The sequence below is a fragment of the Schistocerca cancellata genome, chromosome 4 (assembly GCF_023864275.1).
Source record: "Schistocerca cancellata isolate TAMUIC-IGC-003103 chromosome 4, iqSchCanc2.1, whole genome shotgun sequence".
NCBI classification, from domain to species: domain Eukaryota; kingdom Metazoa; phylum Arthropoda; class Insecta; order Orthoptera; family Acrididae; genus Schistocerca; species Schistocerca cancellata.
Window position 1 is genome coordinate 65,399,602 of NC_064629.1, and position 27,021 is coordinate 65,426,622.

The 27,021-nt window shown below is 45.2% G+C and overlaps 1 protein-coding gene across 1 annotated transcript in view; it reads right to left on the reverse strand.

Moving 5' to 3' along the window:
- LOC126183342 (uncharacterized) overlaps window positions 1-27,021 on the reverse strand; it is a 907,422-nt gene that overhangs the window by 66,545 nt on the left and 813,856 nt on the right. Inside the window, exons 7-14 of the mRNA XM_049925224.1 lie at window positions 24,837-25,385; window positions 13,487-13,681; window positions 12,266-12,327; window positions 10,279-10,467; window positions 8,961-9,061; window positions 8,812-8,882; window positions 5,829-5,936; window positions 5,677-5,747 (exon numbers count right to left, since the gene is read on the reverse strand). Coding sequence (XP_049781181.1) covers window positions 5,677-5,747; window positions 5,829-5,936; window positions 8,812-8,882; window positions 8,961-9,061; window positions 10,279-10,467; window positions 12,266-12,327; window positions 13,487-13,681; window positions 24,837-25,385 — 1,346 coding nt within the window. The remainder of the gene's footprint in view (window positions 1-5,676; window positions 5,748-5,828; window positions 5,937-8,811; window positions 8,883-8,960; window positions 9,062-10,278; window positions 10,468-12,265; window positions 12,328-13,486; window positions 13,682-24,836; window positions 25,386-27,021) is intronic.

Consider the following 27,021-nt stretch of genomic DNA (forward strand, 5'->3'; position numbering starts at 1 on the left):
GGACGTGCAGACCGCGTGAGACGACGCTTCATCCAGTCCCAAACATGCTCAATGGGGGACAGATCCGGAGATCTTGCTGGCCAGGGTAGTTGACTTACACCTTCTAGAGCACGTTGGGTGGCACGGGATACATGCGGACGTGCATTGTCCTGTTGGAACAGCAAGTTCCCTTGCCGGTCTAGGAATGGTAGAACGATGGGTTCGATGACGGTTTGGATGTACCGTGCACTATTCAGTGTCCCCTCGACGATCACCAGTGGCGTACGGCCAGTGTAGGAGATCGCCCCCCACACCATGATGCCGGGTGTTGGCCCTGTGTGCCTCGGTCGTATGCAGTCCTGATTGTGGCGCTCACCTGCACGGCGCCAAACACGCATACGACCATCATTGGCACCAAGACAGAAGCGACTCTCATCGCTGAAGACGACACGTCTCCATTCGTCCCTCCATTCACGCCTGTCGCGACACCACTGGAGGCGGGCTGCACGATGTTGGAGCGTGAGCGGAAGACGGCCTAACGGTGTGCGGGACCGTAGCCCAGCTTCATGGAGACGGTTGCGAATGGTCCTCGCCGATACCCCAGGAGCAACAGTGTCCCTAATTTGCTGGGAAGTGGCGGTGCGGTCCCCTACGGCACTGCGTAGGATCCTACGGTCTTGGCGTGCATCCGTGCGTCGCTGCGGTCCGGTCCCAGGTCGACGGGCACGTGCACCTTCCGCCGACCACTGGCGACAACATCGATGTACTGTGGAGACCTCAGGCCCCACGTGTTGAGCAATTCGGCGGTACGTCCACCCGGCCTCCCGCATGCCCACTATACGCCCTCGCTCAAAGTCCGTCAACTGCACATACGGTTCACGTCCACGCTGTCGCGGCATGCTACCAGTGTTAAAGACTGCGATGGAGCTCCGTATGCCACGGCAAACTGGCTGACACTGACGGCGGCGGTGTACAAATGCTGCCCAGCTAGCGCCATTCGACGGCCAACACCGCGGTTCCTGGTGTGTCCGCTGTGCCGTGCGTGTGATCATTGCTTGTACAGCCCTCTCGCAGTGTCCGGAGCAAGTATGGTGGGTCTGACACACCGGTGTCAATGTGTTCTTTTTTCCATTTCCAGGAGTGTATTTAAAAGTTTCTATTGACTAACATGGATGTAAGACCGTTATATCACAGCAGAACCTTTCTCTTACTACAGGGTGTTACAAAAAGGTACGGCCAAACTTTCAGGAAACATTCCTCACACACAAAGAAAGAAAATATGTTATGTGGACATGTGTCCGGAAAAGCTTACTTTCCATGTTAGAGCTCATTTTATTACTTCTCTTCAAATCACATTAATCATGGAATGGAAACACGCAGCAACAGAACGTACCAGCGTGACTTCAAACACTTTGTTACAGGAAATGTTCAAAATGTCCTCCGTTAGCGAGGATACATGCATCCACCCTCCGTCGCATGGAATCCCTGATGCGCTGATGCACCCCTGGAGAATGGCGTATTGTATCACAGCCGTCCACAATACGAGCACGAAGAGTCTCTACATTTGGTACCGGGGTTGCGTAGCCAAGAGCTTTCAAATGCCCCCATAAATGAAATTCAAGAGGGTTGAGGTCAGGAGAGCGTGGAGGCCATGGAATTGGTCCGCCTCTACCAATCCATCGGTCACCGAATCTGTTGTTCAGAAACGTACGAACACTTCGACTGAAATGTGCAGGAGCTCCATCGCGCATGAACCATATCTTGTGTCATACTTGTAAAGGCACATGTTCTAGCAGCACAGGTAGAGTATCCCGTATGAAATCGTGATAACGTGCTCCATTGAGCGTAGGTGGAAGAACATGGGGCCCAATCAAGACATCACCAACAATGCCTGCCCAAACGTTCACAGAAAATCTGTGTTGATGACGTGATTGCACAATTGCGTGCGGATTCTCGTCAGCCCACACATGTTGATTGTGAAAATTTACAATTTGATCACGTTGGAATGAAGCCTCATCCGTAAAGAGAACATTTGCACTGAAATGAGGATTGACACATTGTTGAATGAACCATTCGCAGAAGTGTACCCGTGGAGGCCAATCAGCTGCTGATAGTGCCTGCACACGCTGTACATGGTACGGAAACAACTGGTTCTCCCGTAGCACTCTCCATACAGTGACGTGGTCAACGTTACCTTGTACAGCAGCAACTTCTCTGACGCTGACATTAGGGTTATCGTCAACTGCACGAAGAATTGCCTCGTCCATTGCAGGTGTCCTCGTCGTTCTAGGTCTTCCCCAGTCGCGAGTCATGGGCTGGAATGTTCCGAGCTCCCTAAGACGCCGATCAATTGCTTCGAACGTCTGCCTGTCGGGACATCTTCGTTCTGGAAATCTGTCTCGATACAAACGTACCGCGCCACGGCTATTGCCCCGTGCTAATCCATACATCAAATGGGCATCTGCCAACTCCACATTTGTAAACATTGCACTGACTGCAAAACCACGTTCGTGATGAACACTAACCTCTTGATGCTACGTACTGGCCGCGGTGGTCTAGCGGTTCTAGGCGCTCAGTCCGGAACCGCGCGACTGCTACGCTCGCAGGTTTGAATCCTGCCTCGGGCATGGATGTGTGTGATGTCTTTAGGTTAGTTGGGTTTAAGTAGTTCTAAGTTCTAGGGGACTGATGACCATAGATGTTAAGTCCCATAGTGCTCAGAGCCATTTGCTACGTACTGATGTGCTTGATGCTAGTACTGTAGAGCAATGAGTCGCATGTCAACACAAGCACCGAAGTCAACATTACCTTCCTTCAATTGGGCCAACTGGCGGTGAATCGAGGAAGTACAGTACATACTGACGAAACTAAAATGAGCTCTAACATGGAGAAATTAAGCGTTTCCGGACACATGTCCACATAACATCTTTTCTTTATTTGTGTGTGAGGAATGTTTCCTGAAAGTTTGGCCGTACCTTTTTGTAACACCCTGTATATGATGTTTATCTTTTTCTCACCAGATACACATTTCCCTAGGCAAAGTCTGGATTCCGATTGTACCTTATTTCACAAACATTTAGTTAAAATCAACATTGATATTTATTACTGCACGGACCAAACACAAACCTGTGTAATGTGCAAGACCATATTAATTGTTCGTTAAAAGCCTTGCAGTTTGGGAAATATGTCTAAATTCCAAACAAATTGAGTGCTTCGATATGTTTCACGATTTCCTAGTAGAAATTCATCTTACTTCGGATGAAATAAAAATAAGGAACATTTGAAGCGATTTGGAAAAATTTCAAACACTAGTTCCCTGCTCTATCTAGTGCTAACAACTGGATTCGCAGTTACTTAGAAAAGACAATAATTTTGGAATCTACATGAAGTGTGAATTGAAACGAGCAGCTACTTGAAACTTGCAATGACTAAGTTACAGAAAGTAAATATTTGTCACCAATAAGTTTCTGATTAAGCTTAATGATGGCGTTTCCAATGTTAGCAAATGAAACGGTAACAAGTTTATTACCTGTCTTGTCCACATATCATGGAGAAAATGCTTTTCCTTCTTACACGTATATAAAAATAAATCCAGAAACAAAGTTCACAGCGAAAGTAATCTGAAACTATCTGTACCTTCTGTGGTTCCTGATATCAAAGTTATGTCACACGCAAAGAATGCAGATCCCCCTCAGTGAATTCTGAGGAAGGGTTGAGCCAGGCGGCTCCGTAATGAAAACTTTCAGATTAACTGAAAAGTGTGTAATACTTAAATTTCGCATACTAGACCTAGCCATTGTGTAAGAGCTCCATCAAAAATGGTTCAAATGGCTCTGAGCACTATGGGTTCAAATGGCTCTGAGCACTATGGGACTCAACTGCTGAGGTCATTAGTCCCCTAGAACTTAGAACTAGTTAAACCTAACTAACCTAAGGACATCACAAATATCCATGCCCGAGGCAGGATTCGAACCTGCGACCGTAGCGGTCTTGCGGTTCCAGACTGCAGCGCCTTTAACCGCACGGTCACACTGGCCGGCCAAGAGCTCCATCAACCCTTTTGGTGTGGTACAGGTGAAATGTAAAGTGTTATAAAAGCTTTAGGGCTATTAAACCATTTGCTTTGAATTCAATTACGACCATGTTACAGCAAGTACTTTTTGTGATACATCCATCATTTGACATTACACATCATTTTTCTTTGTAAGTGATCAAGAACGCCCTGTTCTTAGCACATAAAACCATCACGATTCTCAAAGGAATGCAGACGATTCAGAAGCCAATTCCGCATTCCACACAAGTGTGACCATTCAGTTACACATTCCCACCGCTGCGCCGGCCGCGGTGGCCGAGCGGTTCTAGGCGCTTCAGTCCGGAACCGCGCAACTGCTACGGGAGCGAGCGAGGTGGCGCAGTGGTTAGACACTGGACTCGCATTCGGGAGGACGACGGTTCAATCCCGCGTCCGGCCATCCGGATTTAGGTTTTCCGTGATTTCCCTAAATCACTCCAGGCAAATGCCGGGATGTTTCCTGTGAAAGGGCACGGCTGACTTCCTTCCCTAATCCGATGAGACCGATGACCACGCTGTCTGGTCTCCTTCCCCAAAACAACCAACCATTCAAATAACTGCTACGGTCGCAGGTTCGAATCCTGCTTCGGACTTGGATGTGTGTGATGTCCTTAAGTTAGTTAGATTTAAGTAGTTCTAAGTTCTAGGGGACTGATGAACTCAGATGTTAAGTCACATAGAGCTCAGAGCCATTCGAACCATTTTGAGCCCACCGCTGCCTGTTTCCCAATTGGACTGAGCCTTGTTGACACTTGGGCTCGGCCTTGTATCTGACGAGCCGCGGGCCTCAACGGCGTATCGCGGCTCGCGCACTCCATTGCCGGAAAAGTTGTACCTGCGGTGCGGGCAACAGGACGAAGCTGTCGGCTGCAACCGGGCTCGGCAGGGTAAACGTGGCACGATGCACGGCTCTGGATGCAATACGTCACAGCCACAGTGATGGATCGGGGCACGCTGTCAAATCCTTGTACTAAACAGGAGAAATGAAACTCCTGTTTAGTGATACTACGTGGCGCTGTAGTTCAGTGGAAGAATCGCAAGCACTATCGGTAACAAGAATCCCGAATGCCCCTCGTCAGTATAGCATACCCACCAAACACTGTCACGGTCCTCTATGCAATGAAACTTTTGAGAAGTCTCTCCAGTTTAGTATTGAGCTCCCTGCCTGCACAACGCTTCTGTTTCACAGTATATACGTGGCTCTCTGACGTCTGACCTGTCAGTCGGCAAGACTCAGCGGGACGAGGAACGGCGCACTCCTGTACAAAACGGTAGGAGCGGAAAAGTTTCACGGACCACAACCGTGCAACCCGGGACATTTACCAGCAGCTAAAATACATTATCTCAATTTCATACTGCCGTCAAAGCAGTTAGCTCTAGGAGCAGCTGTGAAGTTACTACATTTCAACCATCACTATTTATACATGATGTGGAATGTAAGTGTATGGAAACTGCAGATGCTCTGGAATAAGTATGTGGACACAAACTTGCCAAAGATTTTGATCACATATTTTAATCGATTCTCTGCATTCCCACTTATTGACAGCAGAAACATCATGCATTGTCGATAACAGATGGTGACATCGTCAGACGCTTTTCTAAGTACACAATATTGATGAACTTACTTCGTTGCCTCTTCTAGTGCCTGCATTTCTTCAGGAAACTTCAGGAGAGATTTCTTCTTCTTCTCTGCTTGCTGTAAATAGCACCATATTAGTGTTTAGAGGAATATGATATACTTAATAGGCTGAAATAATAGTGAGTGTAGCGGGCTTACCATTGCTACGAAATGAATTAGGTTCATGCCAGGTTTGTTGGCTCTGATATCTGTCAGTTTTTGTAGAGAACTCAATTTTACACCAGCCGCATTGCCTGCATAGCCACCCTGTAAATGAAAATAATTAAATATGTAAAAATTTTACGATCTGTCCATAATATAAATACTCCACAAGACACTGTACAGAGCGTATCGGAGAACGACTTCCTTTCCTTTTCCAGTTGGATACAGAGCGAAGGAGAAGTGACTGTCTATACACCTCTACACATGCTCTAATTTTGCTTTACTGTAAACCAGGGGTTCCCAGACGGTGGCACGCTTACCACTAGTGGAACACAGTGACATTTCAGGTGGTTCACATACAAGTAAACAAAACACATTATGATGTAAGTATAATTATTCTCTTACATTACTTTATTTTTGAAGTAAAATGATAGAAAACTGATAAAAGTAGCATCTATATAATTTTAAAGAAAATTGATGTATTCCAGAATGTTTGTTTCGCACTGTACGAAGGACGCAGGAATGTCTGACTGTACCATCCTCACCCACCCCTTCATTAGTCGTCGCTGCCTTGGCGGGGAATAATTCATCTTGTTTTGCCGTTGGCCATCGGGTTTTGTCGACGGTTGCTCGGCAGTTTTCGTGCCGCTATGCAACTGCTGCCAACTTATGCTGTGTACCAATCTGTGGCGCGCTTCATGGGGTGTTACGTTGCTTCCAAACCGGCCACGCTGTGTCGTGCCACGCAAAAGCATGAAAAGAGATTGGCCGCAGCGCTGATGGGCGCGGCTGGCGTGTGTATGTCAAACCGCACCGATGTGTTCAACAACGAATAAGTTTCGCGCAGTGTCCTTACATCAAAACGGTTCGTTTTAGCGCCGTTCCTGTGCTGGAAATGCACGGCGCGAAGCTGCGCCTTGCGGTTGCTTTCGTTGTGGACGCGGTTTTACGTTAAATGGCATCGTGATACGAAGAAACTTTGCGTCTGTAATTGGTGTGTACCTACTACAAAGACCACCACCCCAGCTCAGAGTTCGTTAAAATGTGAATGCCCAAATTTCTAAAAATGAAAGTGCTACGCAGTGACAAGAAGTTTGGGAACCCCTGCTGTAAACAGCAGCATCAGCAGCGGAGATGCTTCAAATAGTTCAAATGCCTCTGAGCACTATGGGACTTAACATCTGAGGTCATCAGTCCCCTAGAACTTAGAACTACTTAAACCTAACTAACCTAAGGACGTCACACACATCCATGCCCAAGGTAGGATTCGAACCTGCGACCGTAGCGGTCGCGCGGTTCCAGACTGAAGCGCCTAGAACCGCTCGGCAACACCGGCCGGCAGCAGCGGAGAGTCTGACCCAGTATGATAAATTGTTTGTGCCTACTGACAACGTTAGTGATTCTATTACGTTCGTCGGAGCACAGCCGATTTTTCTTTCGTATCTGTTGTAATTGCTATCCAGGGTATGGTACAGGGTTCTATTAATAAAAAATGCACCCAGCCAGTAACACAGCTGTCAAAATCTCCGTATGTGTCGTATCTAGATTATTATTAGTCGGCGATGTGGTGCAGTGTCAAACCCCTTTCGGAAATCTAGAAAGACGAAATCTTGCTGTTCACCTACATCTACTAATTGTAAGATATCGTGTGTGAATAAAGCAAATTGCATTCGGTACTGCTCTCCATTCGAGACACTGATGCCTTCTTTTATTCTTGGCAGCCTTTTTTGAAATCTATCAAGAGAAAGTGCAAAGATACCGCAGTAACGAGATCTGACCACTCGTTCGTTCGTCGCGGATTATGAGCTTAAACATTTGGTAGCTCTGTTACAAATGCTATATTGTAAACTTTTGGAGCGTATTTGTCCTCTGTTAACTTACTTTAGGGTCTACAATTAAAGCAAAGAACTGATAAGCTTTCAGTAAATCTATTATTCATTAATTTTTTTACCTTTTAAGACCAAAGGAAACTAACGATTTCATTAATATAGAGTTAAATGACTCTCTCATGAGACTTAAAAGATTTCATCAATGTATTATGAAGTGACCTTGCCATTTCAAACGAACCATCCACGCATGAGTGAAGCAATCTCCTAGAATACGAAACAGTTTTGGACCCGTTAAAAATGATCCTCCTTAAAGGCTACAGCATTATTATGTCACCTGTTCCCAAACACTCATTCGTGCTCTCATACACGGTACTACAAAAGAAATAGTTCCAGAACTGGAAACAAAAAACTGTTTTAGACTAAAACCGTACTCTGCAGTAAGCAAAGTGGAACCAAATTTGGTCACATTATAATTTCTATAACTTCTTGTTGAATGTTCTTGGGTTTGTTTCCAGACAGAGGCAAGAGTTTCTTTTGTCAACTTTCATTATAATGAACATTTGCTTAAGTGATTACTAGAAACTGTTAATGTAAGAAGAGGATTTGCAGATTGCCCGGGTATTTGCGCTGGATGCTTGATTCCATTTTCCGCGATAACAGCTACACGGTGTGGCGACTTAACATTAAGATCGCTGTTAGTTACAAGTGGGAATGTGAACACAAATTGAGAACATCACATGTGATGCTCACGGGATCAACATATTTGTGGTTCCAATAGCAGGACAGGGTGTTGTATAGTTCGCATATTTTCCATAATTTCAAATCCTCATAGAAACTCTGCGATTTTACTTAGCTAAACAATTGCTAAGTTCTTCAACGAAACTGAATTCAAAGTCCTATAATCCAGGTTTTGTAACATCACCATCTGAACTAATGTAGCTGGAAGTATTTGACTCTCGAGAGACTAAATAACAATCACGAAATAAGTGTTGGTAACTGAATGAAAAAGTGTTGCTTAATGCAGTCTCCGGTGAAGGTATAGGGTTAAGAATGGCAGCGACATATATCTTCTAAGTTTCTTATTAACTATACTATAAAAACTTGCCTGTAATATAGTATGATGTTTAACTACGCAAATATGTAAGACTTACAGAGTTTAAGAAGTTTCCAGCAACAAGGACCATGTACAAGACTTCGTGCAATGGCTCACTGTTCATGAGATCTGTAACAATGGGTATTTTCATTAGTATTACTGAGAACGACGGTAAAATAAAAACCATAAACTATTTTGTTTTCTTACCTTCACCAGCAACAATCATTGCACCAATGCTCGGTTCTAGATACGTCATGTTCGATGCGAATTCTTCCCTCAGAAGCATGCTCTCGATTCGAAGTTTGTAACTGCACATGAATGAAATATTGTATTAGAATGACGCAAACATGGGGTTTTTGATTCTAGAAACAGCTGAATACAAGTGATCAAAATATTGTTTATATTTTCACTAATCTGTAGGTGATATTCCGAAATCTACCGTAGCTACCATAGAGTGCTTTAATTTGTTGTGGGCTAATAATAACTAACGCCTACAGACGAATTTGAGAATGAAACAAAAAGTGGGTTATTGGAAGCAAGTAACAAAAAGCATTTTGAAACCAGAAATACTATCAGAAAAAAATGCATCGTCTTTTTCTTCTCGTGTTAATATATTATCTGTAATACATTCATGGAAAGGTTTCTTTATATTGGCATCCGAGAATCATATTGAAATACTAGCATTGACATTTGTATAAGAGAAGGAAATTATGCTATGAGCAACGTTGTGAGAAACTGACAAACACTGAGCTGAGAACGGAATGGAGAGAAACTTATTCCCATTTATATTTTTTGTGGGTAGCAAATGCTTGCACATTTTCTACATGGGAACGTGAGACATAAACAAACGAAGTATGCCGAACCGACAAATTCCGGTGTCGATTAGCTGAAATATCTCACTGGAGTGACTAGAAAATGTGGTAAGAGCGAGCACATGCACCAACAAGTAAACTTAAAAGTGGCACACAGGTGCAAAATATGGAATTGACGATCTGACAAGAGATCGTGGTTTCCCGCAAGTAAAATTACTTCTATTTATTTGTCTAACAAACTCTGAAATACCTGCCTTTTATATTTCATGAAATTTTCTTTCTTTCAAAAAGTTACCTGTGAAAGATGATTATTTTAGAACGTAAGATGCGTAATTAAGAATGCCTAATTGCTGTTCAAGAGGAAAACGGAGGAAATGAAAGAGCTGTTGTAATGTAGGTGTATCTTTGATAGATTTCACAAGAATTATGTGACAGCTTTGTTTACTATGACTCTGCCAAAAACAAATGAGAAATAAACAGGTGTAATACGTTTTTCTTACTACTTCACGATGAAAAAATCTACTTCTTCAACGAAAAGACATGAAGAATTAAACAATAAAACGCTCATGCTATCATTAATTAGTCTGCAGATTAGGACAGCATTAAAGCTTCATAATATTAGCCTATTCTATGGTTTAAATGGTGCAAAGAGTATAGATCTAATTTGTATAAGAATGACTGATTAAGTGAAAATTTATGTGGTATCTAATTACTTTGGAACATCGATTAGTTGAAGAAGAAACTTCTCTGCGTTCCCCAGCTTTGACTTGTCGCCATCATATGACTTCAGCATCTCCAGTTCATCGACTTCTGGCAGAATTTTGAGTAGACCTCTTAATTTCTCAGCGCCAATTTCATCATGCGCCCCATCACGAATCAGTTGTATAATATCCTCGTTTGAACTGAAAGCAAAGCATTTAATTGTTATGAGATACAAAATGATATCTATGTGAAACAAGTAATACAAATCTTAACCTCTAGTCGCTTAGGTATTAATCGTTGACTTAAATATTTATGTTCTTACGTTTTTGGAAAACGCTGAGGGGCATATTATTGTGTATATGTGCAAAAAAAAAAAATTAATTCAGTCACAAAGTAGATGATTCGATTGTCTGCTTTCTCTCTAACTCCAAGTTCTACAACGATCACAGGAACGTATCACCAGAACGTTTTACGTTATTGTAAGGCTTGTCAGTATTGAAAATCAGACGATGATGAAATTGTGAAGTGACAAACAAATTTATAATTCATGATGAACCTGTATTGACACTCATATAAGGCGAAATTGCAAGGTTACTATCAAATTTACAATTTCATGATGAACCTCAAAAACGAAACTTCAGTTAGTATTTGCTACAATGTTCACCGTGGGAAAGGTTTTTCAAAGGAACTACTACATCACACTCCAGGTCTTTCGGTTAACTGCAAACGACGGATTCCCTAGTAGATTTCCCGTGATAATATACAGCACCACTTGGTTTGTGGGTATACGGGGTGTGTTAGATAAGTAGGGAACCGACTTTTTTTTGGTCCCTTCAAAATAGTTTTGTTAAGTCTTCGACATCTGGAACGGCTGGTCGGTGCGGTATTCTGGATATTATCCTAAGCACCAAAGCGATACATTTTCAAATGCTTTTGATTCGAAGGAATAAGAAGAAGTCACAGAGACTGAGAACCGGATAACAGAGTGGCAGAGGACCCACAGGAATGCTATGTATTGCTAAAAACTCATTGACTGGGCGAAATGTCATGGCTCAACATCCAAGTGCGTTCTGTACCTGGTCGCACATGCGTTATTATTTTCATGAGCATTTCAGTGAATCCGAGATAAGATGTTAGATTGACAGCTTGCTATGGAGGCACAAATTCTTTGTAAACCATCTGCGGACTGTATTGAAAAATGAGCATTGACTTGATCTCGAATTCGCTCATTCTCGCTTACCTGGACAGAGAGAGTTCGCAGTGTGCTACTCTCGACTTTGACGTTTTGTTTCGAGACCGTATTCGAAAATCCGTAATTTGTCACCTGTGATAACGCATTATTAAAGTGATTTCTCGTGATTCCGCTGAGTTTCTCGTTTAGCCTATTTTAGCTTACGTGGCTGATTGCAATGAGACAATACTATGACTTGCAACTGCTCTATGACTTACGTTCGTTTGATTGTCACAGTACCGATGTGAGAGTATTGCACCTCCCTCCTGTATAAATTTTCGTGGACTCTCTTGGCATTCGTATTTGCTTCATGGGGACGATTGTGACGAGTGCTTGTGAAGTGTAGGGCAGTATTTGTCGTCTGTGATGAAAGTAAAGGAAAGGGTGAACGATGATGCTAGTATATAGTCTAACTCTTATCTAAGAGCATTAATGGGATCGTCTAGGTCTTCTTCTTCTTCTTCTTCTTCTTCTTCTTCTTCTTCCAAAGGACGAATCGACGTCAACTCTTAACCTATAAGACACTGCAGAGTGCATTGTAAATTAATCCAGGACTTGAGCTACATGTCTGGTGATCATAAACTTTACGCCACTACATCTTCCCCTGCCTACCAAATACTGGTGTTAAAGATATCATCTATGATCAGAATTTGAACCCAGCCAGCTCCAAGCTGGGCGCCATGGCACAAGCGAACATTAGCCACCTCTGCTACGGAGGCGAGTGTTGGTGTTCTACATACTGACATCACTTTCGTTCTAATTCATACCTTCTGAACTGCTTTAAGAAAATATTAACATTAAGGCTCCGTTTTCCATCCAGCAGTGCAATCTGAAACAAAAGAAGACAGCAGTATTAAGACAATGACTAAAAAAGAAAATAAACATACATTTTTCAGTTTTATAGTGCTTTGATGCTTCAAAATACCCGATTCAAAAGTAAACGATTTTTAAAGGTAAGATAGAAGATATTTTCAAAATAAAAATTAAGTAATATAAAATAAACTTCTTAATGTACTTTTCGTATTTCTGGTACGTTTAAATGCACATTAGGATAACGTAATACGCTACGGTGTCATTTAGAAGTTGACTTCAGTTGAAATCATTGTTTTCTGTTAAATATCTAATAAAATATTTTCGTGATATTACATGTTTCCTTTCATTCTTTATCCATTTTCATTACATAAATATGTACGTGTTTTGCTCGTTGACATCACATAAAAATCCAGGCTGTGCTGATGAGTGTCTATACCGAGTGTCCCAGACGTACTGTATGAGCGTTTTTACTCGAAAATTGTACTCGCACCGTTTGTCAGTTACTGCGTTATAAGGAAGCCACTATGGAAGAATCGAATGGTTGCCTAAAATCTGCTGGAAACTGGAGGAAACAAAGAAAACTTTAAAATTTCAAATTGGAATATGGTTGAATATTGATCTCAGAATAACATGTTCATGTCTAGAAATTTTTAGTACGTTGTCTCGATACTATGGTACCATCAAAGTAATCTTCCTGGAACTGACGCGATGAACAGCAAGCGCTTAAGGGAAGTAACAGAAATTTGGATGTTCTCAAAAATTCCTTTTCTATATTGTAGTTATAAAAAGATCATTTCTTACACTTTTCATTTGAAATAAATGAATTTTCCTGTTCTACATTTAAAAAACACTATACTGAAATTGGAAATAATCTTTTTGTTTGGAAAGTACTACAAAATAACAGATTTGTCTCTTTTGGTTGTGGAACACTAGAAATATGGTGTTCAACATTCAGTTTACCCCTGTTGGTTTTCTTAAAACGTGTTTTACACAAAAAGCTCGCAAGAACCGTTTCCGAGAAAAAAATCTGGTAAGGCACGTAGGGGACACCCTGTGAAAGAGACATTTTATGAAAGTTTATAATAACTACGCCAAAGAGCAAAAAGTCTCAGTGAACTGCAGAGTACAGAAAAACATGAGGTGATGTGGTTTGTTCTTTTGCTACTCGGCCTTACCTCGGCTGACTCCTTGCGACGCCTGGGGTCGTTGTCGGCAGCATCTCGGCCCAGTCGGGGAGACGCCTGCGTGGACGATGCCGCTGGAACTTGCTGGCAAAACAGGCCCTCCATCTCAGCCCAGTCTAGCTCTTCCATCGGAGAATGCTCGTGAGTTTCAGCAACGAGTGACCATATGTTCCTCTTGCCCACGACCTAGTAAAGGAACATAGTGGAACAGATCGAGTTTATGCCGGTCAATGATGTTATTGTTTTGACTGACACCAAACAGTTCTGTTCACGGAACTAACACGAAAAGATATAAAGGCCATTTAGATGTAAACACAGTAACTATTGCATTACGTTCACCTGCTCTGGACAACAGATAAAGCAGATGAGGAAAGACGTTGTTCATAGCGGCCACCGTGGGCCATTCCTCATTCTGAGCCTCCAAAAGATGAAGACGTCAACCACAATTTGGATCCAGGTAATTTCATCTCCAGAGTTTCCATCTCGGTAGCTTCCTTTGCTAACCAATCTCAAAGATCGTTTCCCAGAATCCCTACATGACTTTGGGTTCAGAGGAGTGCAATCGAGAGTCACTACAGATTAGGAAATTGCGAGTGTAATATAGGTCTCAGTTAATGGTCACTAATTCTGCTGTAAAAATACTACATCTACACTGAAGTGAGTGTTTTTCGTGGCCACCAGGCATAGCCGATGAGATCGTTGACCAATGAGCCGTCAGTTTAAATTACCGTCGAATCAGGAAATTCGCCAAGAACTGGGACAAACAAACGCCAAAATGCTGAGGGGTTTATCGTTTTCTTTGGCCCAAATGAAAGGACCAACCAGATATTCGAATAACATATGCACCATGGGGGGAGGGGAGGAGAGGTTCGCGAAGTTAACATGACGAGAGGGTTCAATGGAGGGAGACTGAGATCACAGCGAAGAGACTCCAAACAAAGTGCTGCTGGAATATCAGATCAGGGTCGTCCTTGTGGAAGGTGAATCCCCCATGGCAGAGAAGAGAATATGGTGATTTGGGTGTTCAGTGTAGCTGAGGACTCGTATTGTATGATTTAGTAAGTGGGGACTCTGATCCGTAAAAGAGGAATCCCAGCCTCTACCAGGAGGCTGTCCACAGGACTCGTCCAAAGGCGCCAACCACGAGACGTATAACTCAGTGATGAACCAGGTCCAGCAGGTGTAACGTCAAAGTGGCTGCAGATTCATAAGGAAGACATTCGTACTCCAGTCTAGATAGAACTAGTACTTTGTACAGACGCAAGAGAGTGGAGTGGACCGTACATCATAAGGTGAGGCTGAGGCAGCAGAGTGTGTTGAATTTCGACTGAAACTTCCCTTTTACCTGGCGAAACTGTTGTGGCCATGTCAGCAGAGCATCAAATAAACGTTCCAAATAAACGATATTACTCTGCCGCACTGAGTAGTTCATTACGAAGGTAAAGTTATGGGTGTGGATGAACAGTTTTACTTCGACTGAAGTGCGCAACATATGTCTTTGCAGTGGAAAATCTGGAAGCCATGGGTGACAGCCCGGGATTATGCTTTCCTGATGGCACCTTACATCTGGTGTTTAACAACATTCGTGGAGCCGGCCAGTGTGGCCGAGCGGTTCTAGGTGCTTCAGTCTGGAACCGCGCGACCGCTACGGTCGCAGGTTCGAATCCTGCCTCGGGCATGGATGTGTGTGATGTTCTTAGGTTAGTTAGGTTTAAGTAGTTCTAAGTCTAGGGGACTGATGACCTCAGATGTTAAGTCCCATAGTGCTCAGAGCCATTTGAACCATTTTGAACATTCATGGTCGAAGAACTGCAGTAAGTACAAAAGTCGTCCACATATAGGGCCAGTGAGACTAAAGACTGCAAAGAAAAAGGGTCACTGTCGTTACTGACCCTACGGTACTTCATCGTCCTCTATATGGAATAGTCGAGATACGATACGAAACAGCAGGAGAAAAAAATCGGATAAAAATCGGGGCGGGGGCCTCTAAAACTCCACTTGTACAGTGTGGTAAGGATGTGGTAGCACCACTGGCCTTTATAGCAGACTCCAGTTGAATTAAGTAATAAACCATAATGATATGATGGTGACGGGGATGTCACCATCACACGCAGGGAGCAATGCCTGTGACTGAGGAGGTGTCTATTTTAGTGAGGAAGCTCTTTGCTAATAGATGAAACATCTCTGCATGTTCCTTCAACATTTTCAACACAGAAAAACTAAAAAACAAGATGCCATGAGTTCAGGTACAAGCTAGGTACTGAGGGGAGAATTTATCACTATTTACGAGGTCGTGCTGAAAGCTAATTCTATTAAACGTAATTAACATGCTGTACCATTATTCTTCACGTATATGTATTTACTTCTAACATAGTCACCCTGCCGACGAACTAGTTTCTCCCAATGACAGACCTGTTTGTTGACTCCGTCACTGTAGAATGACTTTGTTGACGGAGCCACAACCTCACCTTTGCTTGCACCACTTCATCAGTATCAAAGTGGAGTTCTCGAAGGCGTCCTTTGAGTTTTGGAAACTGATGAAAATCGGATGAGACCAAGTGGAGGATGATCCATGACAGCGAAACCAAGGCATCGAATTGTTGCAGATGTCGCAACGCTCGTGAGTGGTTTGGCGTTTTTATACTGAAGGAGAGAGTGCTCCATGTGTGGAAGAACTCTTCGAATTCGAATCTCGATTACAGCACGCTGTTTCTCACTCACCGATATAGTTACGTTACACACCGCCCTACAATTCTGAGCCCTTTAGCGGCAGAGGGCTGCAAATATGTAGATATGAATATTAAAGGTATGGAATGTTAATAATGTTTGTTTCACTTTAAAAGCCTTAAGGGTTTTCACATAAAAAATTCGGAGGCATTACTTTTCTGATCGCCCTCGTGTATTCAATGTACACTCCTGGAAATGGAAAAAGAACACATTGACACCGGTGTGTCAGACCCACCATACTTGCTCCGGACACTGCGAGAGGGCTGTACAAGCAATGATCACACGCACGGCACAGCGGACACACCAGGAACCGCGGTGTTGGCCGTCGAATGGCGCTAGCTGCGCAGCATTTGTACACCGCCGCCGTCAGTGTCAGCCAGTTTGCCGTGGCATACGGAGCTCCATCGCAGTCTTTAACACTGGTAGCATGCCGCGACAGCGTGGACGTGAACCGTATGTGCAGTTGACGGACTTTGAGCGAGGGCGTATAGTGGGCATGCGGGAGGCCGGGTGGACGTACCGCCGAATTGCTCAACACGTGGGGCGTGAGGTCTCCACAGTACATCGATGTTGTCGCCAGTGGTCGGCGGAAGGTGCACGTGCCCGTCGACCTGGGACCGCACCGCAGCGACGCACGGATGCACGCCAAGACCGTAGGATCCTACGCAGTGCCGTAGGGGACCGCACCGCCGCTTCCCAGCAAATTAGGGACACTGTTGCTCCTGGGGTATCGGCGAGGACCATTCGCAACCGTCTCCATGAAGCTGGGCTACGGTCCTGCACACCGTTAGGCCGTCTTCCGCTCACGCCCCAACATCGTGCAGCCCGCCTCCAGTGGTGTCGCGACAGGCGTGAATGGAGGGACGAATGGAGACGTGTCGTCTTCAGCGATGAGAGTCGCTTCTGCCTTGGTGCCAATGATGGTCGTATGCGTGTTTGGCGCCGTGCAGGTGAGCGCCACAATCAGGACTGCATACGACCGAGGCACACAGGGCCAACACCCGGCATCATGGTGTGGGGAGCGATCTCCTACACTGGCCGTACACCACTGGTGATCGTCGAGGGGACACTGAATAGTGCACGGTACATCCAAACCGTCATCGAACCCATCATTCTACCATTCCTAGACCGGCAAGGGAACTTGCTGTTCCAACAGGACAATGCACGTCCGCATGTATCCCGTGCCACCCAACGTGCTCTAGAAGGTGTAAGTCAACTACCCTGGCCAGCAAGATCTCCGGATCTGTCCCCCATTGAGCATGTTTGGGACTGGATGAAGCGTCGTCTCACGCGGTCTGCACGTCCAGCACGAACGCTGGTCCAACTGAGGCGCCAGGTGGAAATGGCATGGCAAGCCGTTCCACAGGACTACATCCAGCATCTCTACGATCGTCTCCATGGGAGAATAGCAGCCTGCATTGCTGCGAAAGGTGGATACACACTGTACTAGTGCCGACATTGTGCATGCTGTGTTGCCTGTGTCTATGTGCCTGTGGTTCTGTCAGTGTGATCATGTGATGTATCTGACCCCAGGAATGTGTCAATAAAGTTTCCCCTTCCTGGGACAATGAATTCACGGTGTTCTTATTTCAATTTCCAGGAGTGTACTTTCCTCCCATGGCGTGGCCAGGGATTGAAAAGCCTTTACGTTGTACGTTTCCGAAACGAAACCGTTTCGTCCTGTCTGCAGACACTGCTGGAGCCTAGCGGCTACCAGCGGATGAAGGTTTGCTCCTCTTCATTACGAATAACCTGCCACGGTGCCACCACTCCGGTTGGGGCTCTCCATATGGACGCGCACCCATCACAGCAATAGCTGTCGGGCATGGTGACCGTTGTTCGGCATCTCCGTGCACCAAACTCGACGGAAACACACTCCTAGGCGTGTATCTGAGTTTGGAGCTCTAAACCTACAGTGCATTTCTTACGTTGTTAGGAGGCTAGGACTGTGCGGCTACCGAACGACCTCTCTACAACAAACTGACTGCCGTGTAAGGTTTTGGGTGTCTAATTCGTCCACTCACGCAAGAAGTGCGTAATACAGACCGGTACATGGGTGGAATGTACGGTACAACGGGCGATCTTGCCCACAAGGTAGGAACTACTGTAAAATTCTGAAAAAAAATTGGAGGTCCAACCTGGACCTGGTCACCGAAAATATGATAGCCGAAAAAGTATGGGAGAGATGTAAAAATTTTTTTTAGATAAGTAACCTTTGTGTCCAAGAGAAAAGCATAACTGTCAACATGGAAACTGTCCCACAGGTCAAATAATGGAGACGGTGCGGTGAGGGAACAGGATTACAGCACGGGAAAAGGAGAAGTACTGCAAAGGTCCAGAATCCCATGCTGGCCCGAGCGTCTTCATTAAAGATTTGTGAGCCCCTGGGGAGACGATAGACAGATGGTTAGATTCACGGTACAGAAATAAGAAGTAGTAGTCGGGCTAGAAGTCCAGTGTTCACCAACCACGTACTCAAAACTGAACTCTGAGCCCCCTGAGGGGAGTGGGATTGATGATATGAGTACTGTATCTTGACTGATGAAAAGTCATAGGCAGGTAAAGAACAGGTGAGGTTTGGTAGTGACCCGACACTAGCTAGGAAGTGGCCAATTCTGGCACGCGGCATTGCTGAATACTTCCAGCTGGAGGGGTAGGGCCAGTTTTTCAATATGCGTGCGGGCGTAATATCTTTAAAATGGTTGTGGGGCCAACAGAATCTGCTGACACTCTAACTTGTTACGGCGCTGATAATTTTCAGAAATAGCTTTGCCCCCTCCCCCCCCACCCTCCGCCGAATTAAAAATTGCTTCGAAATGAAAAAAAAAAAAACCGGTCAAGTGCGATTAGGACTCTTGTTCTGAGGGTTCTGAAGAGAATTATTTATATACATAGTTCATATATGGGTTCTGATGAATGAGTTTGCGAGTATCAAAATCGGTGACATAAATGACCGTATGTTTTGACTGCAATTCACTTAAAAGCTTAAATTTTTTACACCGCCAACGGATCTCAGACATCAGTATTTTGCATAAATTTCAACTTGATATCTCTACCCGTTCGTGAGAAAAAAGTTTATTAAAGGACGGACAGAGAGACGTACACCGAGAGAGGTAGTGCAGTGATTAGCACACTGGACTCGCATTCGGGAGGACGACGGTTCAATCCCGCGTCCGGCCATCCTGATTTAGGTTTTCCGTGATTTCCCTAAATCGCTACAGGCAAATGCCAGGATGGTTCCTTTGAAAGGGCACGGCCGACGTTCTTCCCCGTCCTTCCCTAATCCGATGAGACCGATGACCTCGCTGTTTAGTCTCTTCCCCCAAACAACCCAACCCAAGAGATGGACAACAAAGCGATCTGATAAGGGTTATATTTTCACCAAATGAGATACGTAACCTTAGAAAATTACGTGAACAATGAAATGAATCATTTTCATTTTAACTGGACATCAATCAGATTCAGGTGCAGTTAATTTTTAAAGCAATTTCGAGAGTGAAGAGTAAAGAAAATAGAAGCTTTTGGGTTCTTCCCTCGTATTCTGTAACAATACTGTTATCTTTCGAGAATAAAGTCCATAACTCTCATGTGGGATATATACATACACTAAGGTGACGAAAGTCACGGGATACCTCCTAATATCATGTCGGACCTCCTTTTCCCCGGCGTAATGAAGCATCTTGGCGTAGAATGGACTCAACAAGTCTCTGGAAGTCCCCTGCAGTGTAGAGGTGACTCTATAGCCGTCCATAATCGCGAAAGTGTTGCCAATGCAGGATTTTGTGTACGAACTAACCTCTGGATTATGTCCCATGAACGTTAGATGGGGTTCATGTCCGGGGGTGTGGGTGGCCAAGTCATTTGCTCGAATTGTTCAGAATTTTCTTTAAACCAATCACGGACAATTGTTGCCTGGTGACATAGCGCACTGTCATCCACAAAAATTCCAGGGTCGTTTGGGAAGATGAAGTCCACGAATGGTAGCAAATGGTCTCCAAGTAGCCGAACATTAACATTTCCAGTCAGTGATTGGTTCAGTTGGACCAGGGCCTAGTTAATTCCAGGTAACCACAGCCCACACCGTTATGGACAACCTGGGTATACGGTCTCGTCTATTATGCCGAACACTTGAATCCTACTATCATCTTTTACCAACTGAAATCGGGGCGCATCTGACCAGGCCGCGGTTTTCCCGTCGTCTAGGGTCCGACCAATGTGGTCAGGAGCCCAGGACAGGCACTGCAGGCAATGTCGTGTTTTTTGCAAAGGCACTCGCGTCGATAGTCTGCTGCCATAGCCTATTAAGGCGAAATTTCGCGGCAATATACCAACGCATATGTTTGTCACACGTCCCACATTGATTTTACGCAGTGTTACTTGTGTGTTAGCAAACGCCGCTGCTCTCTGTCGTTAAGTGAAGGCCGTCGGCCACTGAGTTGTCCGTGGTGAGAGGTAATGCCTGAAATTTGGTATTCTTGGCCCATTGGATCTCGGAATATTGAATCCCCCAACGATTGCCGAAATAGAATGCCCGATGCGTCTAGCTCCATCCCCATTCCGCGATCAAAGTCCGTTAATTCTTGTCTTGCGGCCATAATCGGATCGGTAACTTTTTCATGTGAAAACGACAGCTCCGCCAATGTACTTTGTTTACGCGATACTGTCGGCATTTGTGTATCACTATCCCATGACTTTTGTCACCTCAATGTAGACTCGGTTAGTAATAACTGAAATCCACGGAGGCGATCACCGGACGATTTGGACATGAGCAGGAACGTCTAATTTTTGTGGTGTTGGTGCACGTACTATTCGCATATGTGTACCGGGCTGCCTACGAGCGTATTTTGCGAACTGTGCATAGCGACTTCCGTACCTCAGCCACTAGCCAGCCTGGCAGTATCCATGGTATGGATATTGTATGCGTATCAATAAGATTCCTCCAGCGTGTTTCTTAAATTGGTGTGGCGAAAGCAATTGTTGAGGGATCTCCGAAATCAGTAACGAAAATATTCAGAGTTTATGTCTGTAATTTAGTACAGTTAATCCTAGTCACAGACGTCGCCGGTGTCTATATACAACAGCCAACGAACAGATAGTGAAGAGTATTCTGGAAAGTTGTTCGCAGGGGTCAATTGTGCCTGTACTACAGTAATACACTGAAGAAAATGAAATGGATTACTCCGTGAATACATTAACAGATTTCTAATAAACTGATACCCCGTATTTACATACAAGTGGGTTATGCTGATTAAATTTTCACCCTTATGATACTTTATTTTCGGTATTTACAGAACAGCAAAAAACCATTCCTTCAGATAAAAAATGGCTGTTTGCTATGTCTAATGTTATCGGAGATTTTCAGGTGGATATTGCAACACAGTATGTCCAGGATATGTGCACTTGCATCTTATCGCCATCTCTCGGACTTTGAGAAAAGTAGAATCATTGACATGAAGGACATGGTACCATCATATTGTGAGATCGCACAGAGGGTGGGCTGTAGAGTAGTGACTGCAGGACACGTGCTGAAGACAGACTCAGGTGAACAGGTCCATTTTCTTCAATAAGGGCTAACACCACAAGAAGATCATAGAATTGTTCTGTCGGCTATGACAAATACATGTGTAGGATGTCAACAAGTGAAATATACATAGAGGTTACAGGAAGAGTATCACCAAAAACGGTAGGGAACAGAGTACTGGAAGTCGAGTTGAGACCTCGAATTGCCATGCGACGAATGTATAATGCTGAGACCATACCAGAGAAAACAGAAGCTTGCATGGTGTAGAGCCAGAATGAGCTGGAGCGTTGATTGGCATTCTGTGATATCCAGAGATAAGTGTCGCTTCTTTTTTTTGAATGACAGACAGACGCGACATTCCATAGAGATCTGCAGGAGGGTCACACGAAGCAGTGATTTCCGAGACGCATACCTCTCCAACTCCTGGAGTTATGGTATGGAGAGTTTCTGGATATGACAACAAGAATGATTTGGTGATTATTGAAACGAGGCTCAACGCTCGCCAGTAATTCAGAAGATTGGCAAACAATGTTAACGTGTGCTTCATGTTTAGGGTACAAATAGGAATGTTATATCAGGGTAGTGCAAGAGCCCATACTGCAGTTCATACCACCAACGCCTAGAGGAAAGTACGGATCTTTGACCAGTATGCCCGGTCCCGTTGTCTGTCACCCGCAGAGAATGTCTAGGAGGCAACGGAAAGACGTATACTTCCATACCGGTCACCATACAGCATATTCCTAATGAATCGACGCGCCATGAGTTTCAGGGATAAGAAATTACTCAAGACAACAATCTTAGGCCATGTGATTACATACGAATACAAAAGTGTGCCCGTGCCTGTGGGCAGTTTCACCTTATACTGATGCTGATGATCGACATCATTCCTCAGTGGAACGAAAGTTTAATCATTCAGCATCCGTTACATGAAAGTCATCTCCACAAAGGTTGAGAAATATCAGAATAGTACTTCATGGTGTAACACTTCCTGTTTGTATCAGTTCATGAAATCCTATCTCTTGTGGGGTTCTCAGTAATGTTGACGCACATTAAATAATTAGTGTAGACACGGATGTATAAGGGAGACCACAGTAGTGACGGATAGGTCGAAGAGGAATCACAGCAGAAACGCCATAACACATACACAGGGACTCACACTAATCAGGACAACCAACGAACTAAGAGACTACATCTCCAAAACAGAATACACCAACTATAAACAAATGAGACCATAAACAAATGAGACCTTACAGGCATCGTAGCAGACATAAAAAGAGACGACTAGGTAAGTTCAGATGAGGACTCCAGTACAAGGGACTCCTCCAGAACCGACACAGAGGACATAACACGGAAAGAAGAACATGTAGACACCCGAATATAGGAACATTAAACACAGATCAAACCAGATAACAATATATTATCGTATAATCGTGGCTAGTTATTGTACAAGCTGTACCAGGTGTCACGTTAAAAGTGTTACAATCATGGCAGACTTTTTAGCACATGGTGAAACACAGGAAGGGACACAATATGTAGCATACACAACATACATCAATAGTAATGCTTTGTTACATAATTTACAACCGCCATGTAGAACCTAGAATTGAGTAGACTAGCATATTAATACACCTTAGTAAGTAACCTTGCGAGATACTGCACAGGGATATCGGGCTTGACGTCACATTGCGAGATCTCATTCCTGCGCAGCGCAGCTGAAGGGACATCTACAACTCAATCTATCCCTTCTTTTTCTATCGCCCTTCTTAAATCGAGTATTTTTCTTTTCTAATTTCCTATTTCTAGTGACAAGTGTAACAGTTTTATAGGTGTAATACAGCTGCCTTTTACACAAAGGACACTCAGCTACTCTAACAGTCAATGCCGAGCCGAGTAACTGCTCGCATAACGGCCGGAGGTGGACCAACTCGTTACTGACTCGCTCAATTTGTGAAGCTCTTTCTCTCGAATAAATGACCCAATTTTTCTGAAATTGTAATCATTGTCTGTTTGTACATGTACCGTGTGATCAAAAAGTCAGTATAAATTTGAAAACTTAATAAACCACGGAATAATGTAGATAGAGGGGTAAAAATTGACACACGTGCTTGGAATGACATGGGGTTTTATTAGAACCGTAAAAAAAGAAAGTCAAAATGGTTCAAATGGCTCTGAGCACTATGGGACTCAACTGCTGTGGTCATAAGTCCCCTAGAACTTAGAACTACTTAAACCTAACTAACCTAAGGACAGCACACAACACCCAGCCATCACGAGGCAGAGAAAATCCCTGACCCCGCCGGGAATCGAACCCGGGAACCCGGGCGTGGGAAGCGAGAACGCTACCGCACGACCACGAGATGCGGGCAAAAAGAAAGTATTGCTAGACGCGTGAAAGATCTCTTGCGCGCGTCGTTTGGTGATGATCGTGTGCTCAGCTGCCACTTTCGTCATGCTTGGCCTTCCAGGTCCCCAGACCTCAGTCCGTGCGATTATTGGCTTTGGGGTTACCTGAAGTCGCAAGTGTATCGTGATCGACCGACATCTCTACGGATGCTGAAATACAGCATCCGACGCCAGTGCCTCACCATAACTCCGGACATGCTTTACAGTGCTGTTCACAATGTTATTCCTCGACTACAGCTATTGTTGAGGAACAATGGTGGACGTACTGAGCATTTCCTGTAAAGAACATCATCTTTGCTTTGTCTTACTCTGTTATGCCAATTATTGCTATTCTGATCAGATGAAGCACCATCTGTCGGACATTTTTTGAACTTTTGTATTTTTTGGTTCTAATAAACCCCGTTTCATTCCAAGAATGTGTGTCAATTTCTGCCTCTCCATCTACATTATTCCGTGATTTATTCAGTTTTCAAATTTATACTGACTTTTTGATCAGCCGGTACATAACATCTATCGATTTCCGTCCCATTCGCATAATTCCTCCACGGTGCGTTTTTAAAAAATTTTATTCTATTTTATTTTTTAACCCCTTCGATCCCGCCAAAAACTGACAAAGGTGATTGGACGTCTGTGGTGACCGAGGTGCCGTCCGATGGTATCGGACGATGTTCGGTGCCACCGTGAACGTACCTTGTGGTTGGGGATCTTGTTCCAGTTGATGGTCTTCATCTTGGCGCGCGGGGTGGGCGTCTCCTGCTGCGGCAGCAGCTTGCCGGCGCAGTCCGTGGGCTCCGGGCTGCAAGGCGGCGGCGCGCTCGCCGGGGCCAGCAGCGGCGGCGGCACCGGCGCTCCCCCCATGGGCGGCGCGACGCCGACGGCGGGCGGCGGGGGCGGCGGGGGCGGGCCCGGGGGCGGCGGCGGGGGCGGCGGGCAGGCCGGCGCGGCGGCGGCGGCGCTGGGCGGCGGCGGGGGCGGCGGCGGCGGCGGCGAGGCGGCCGACTGCTTGCGCGACGAGTGGCAGGCGCAGTGGCAGCCCGCCTGCGCCTTGGTGCTGGCCGCGCTCACGCTGGGCGACCGCAGCAGCCGCGTCGCGTCGCTGCGGGACTCGAGCAGCGTGGCGCGGTGCACGAGGCGCTCGGCCGCGTCCCACACCAGGTCGCTGATGGGCTCGCGCGGATCCACGCGCAGCAGGTGCTGCAGGATCGACAGGAACGGGATCTCCTGCGGCGTGTCCGCCACCTGCGAGCCGACACACGTGACAGGGGCAGTGCAGAGGCAAACAAAAGTAAACGTGCGTTCGCGGACGAACAATTTTCCGGATAATTGCGGATGTGAAGCCACTAATTTCAGTACGAAATATTGTCCTAGTGAGAAAAAATTTATCTGCAGGGTAAACCTTTCTATTATGTTCCCGTCTAATTCGTCTCAAGTTTCAGCCGTAGTCCGCGGTTGGGGAATGTGAGTCCCGCACGGTGAGCACCGGCACAATATGCTGCCGATGTAACGCGCTAGTAGGTTCCGACACGAATACCTCGAGCCAGGCCTGTACCACGTATTGTGTACAACTTCGTACACAACGGTAAGGAGAGGTGCTACAGAGTGATCCGGCAACTGTCATCGTATGAAAGCTGCACTGGAGCAGAACAAGTTAAAACAACAAACATAAGATTTAATTAATTTGTATTTCTCCAAACGCACGAAGTAATAAGAAATAGAGTCCAACTAACGATGTCAACCAGGGTGCTCCCGACGGAGGTTCGAGTCCTGCCTCACGCATGTGTGTGTGTGTGTGTGTGTGTGTGTGTGTGTGTGTGTTGTTCCTACCGTAAGTTAGTAGTGTGTAAGTCTAGGGATTGATGACCTCAGCAGTTCACACACATTTAAACAACTACGGTGAGGCTCGCCATATTAAGGCACGAAGGATGGAGTCGGCGCATTGTGAAGAGAAGCGGCTCCCGAGTGCGAGTGGGCTGAGCGGCCGACCTGTACTGCGGCGCTGGTGGCACCGAGCCACTGGCTCAGCGGGCGCGCGCGCTTCGCTCCACCAGATCCCGCTCGACCGCCATCGGTGTCAGGCGGAAACTTACAATTCTGTTGCCGTGACGCCCGTGGGATGGCATCGGTAAGTGACGCAACACCTCGACCACTCAAACCCTCTAGATTTTTCCGTACGGGGTCTTCTCAAATAACCTCAAAAACGATGTGCACAGCGGTCCCATACGGCTGAAGACCTGCAGCAGCGAACTGAACAGTCTTGTCAGATTTACGATAATTTCCGGCTAAGTTTGATAAAAATCGTCGTATTTATCTGCAGAGACGAGTGCACTATAGCATCCAAATCCCACGGAACGCCTCCTTTGACATGTACGAGTGTACACTGAACTGTGAAAGGTAACGTGCTAACGTAGTACTGTATTCTTGTCGAAGCAGGCCATAGGTAAACTTTGAGTGCAAATACATGGGTGCTTCATCGAATACTTTACATTTTAAATACATTTGTACTGAGCCAATGTTTCATATTAAAAACAGTGACTGCTCGGAGCCACATATTTCCAATTATCTCGCCAACTGCTCATTTTAGAACCCATAATTGCTCCAACTACAGGTTCAACCGTGTCAGTTCTCGCGATTAATAACGATATAGTTCGTGTATAAAAGCCCGTCCCTTTATCGCAGGGTTCAGTCGATGGCCGCTAGTCAAAACAGGTAGCTGTCATTCGGCGTTCACTGTGGACTGTCGTCTATAGGAGCCAGTTTTGTTACGGAGTGCTGCGAGGGATTAGTCGAGCGGTCTTAGGCACTGCAGTCACGGAGTGTGCGGCTGGTCCCGGCGGAGGTTCGAGTCCTCCCTCGGGCATGGGTGCGTGTGTTTGTC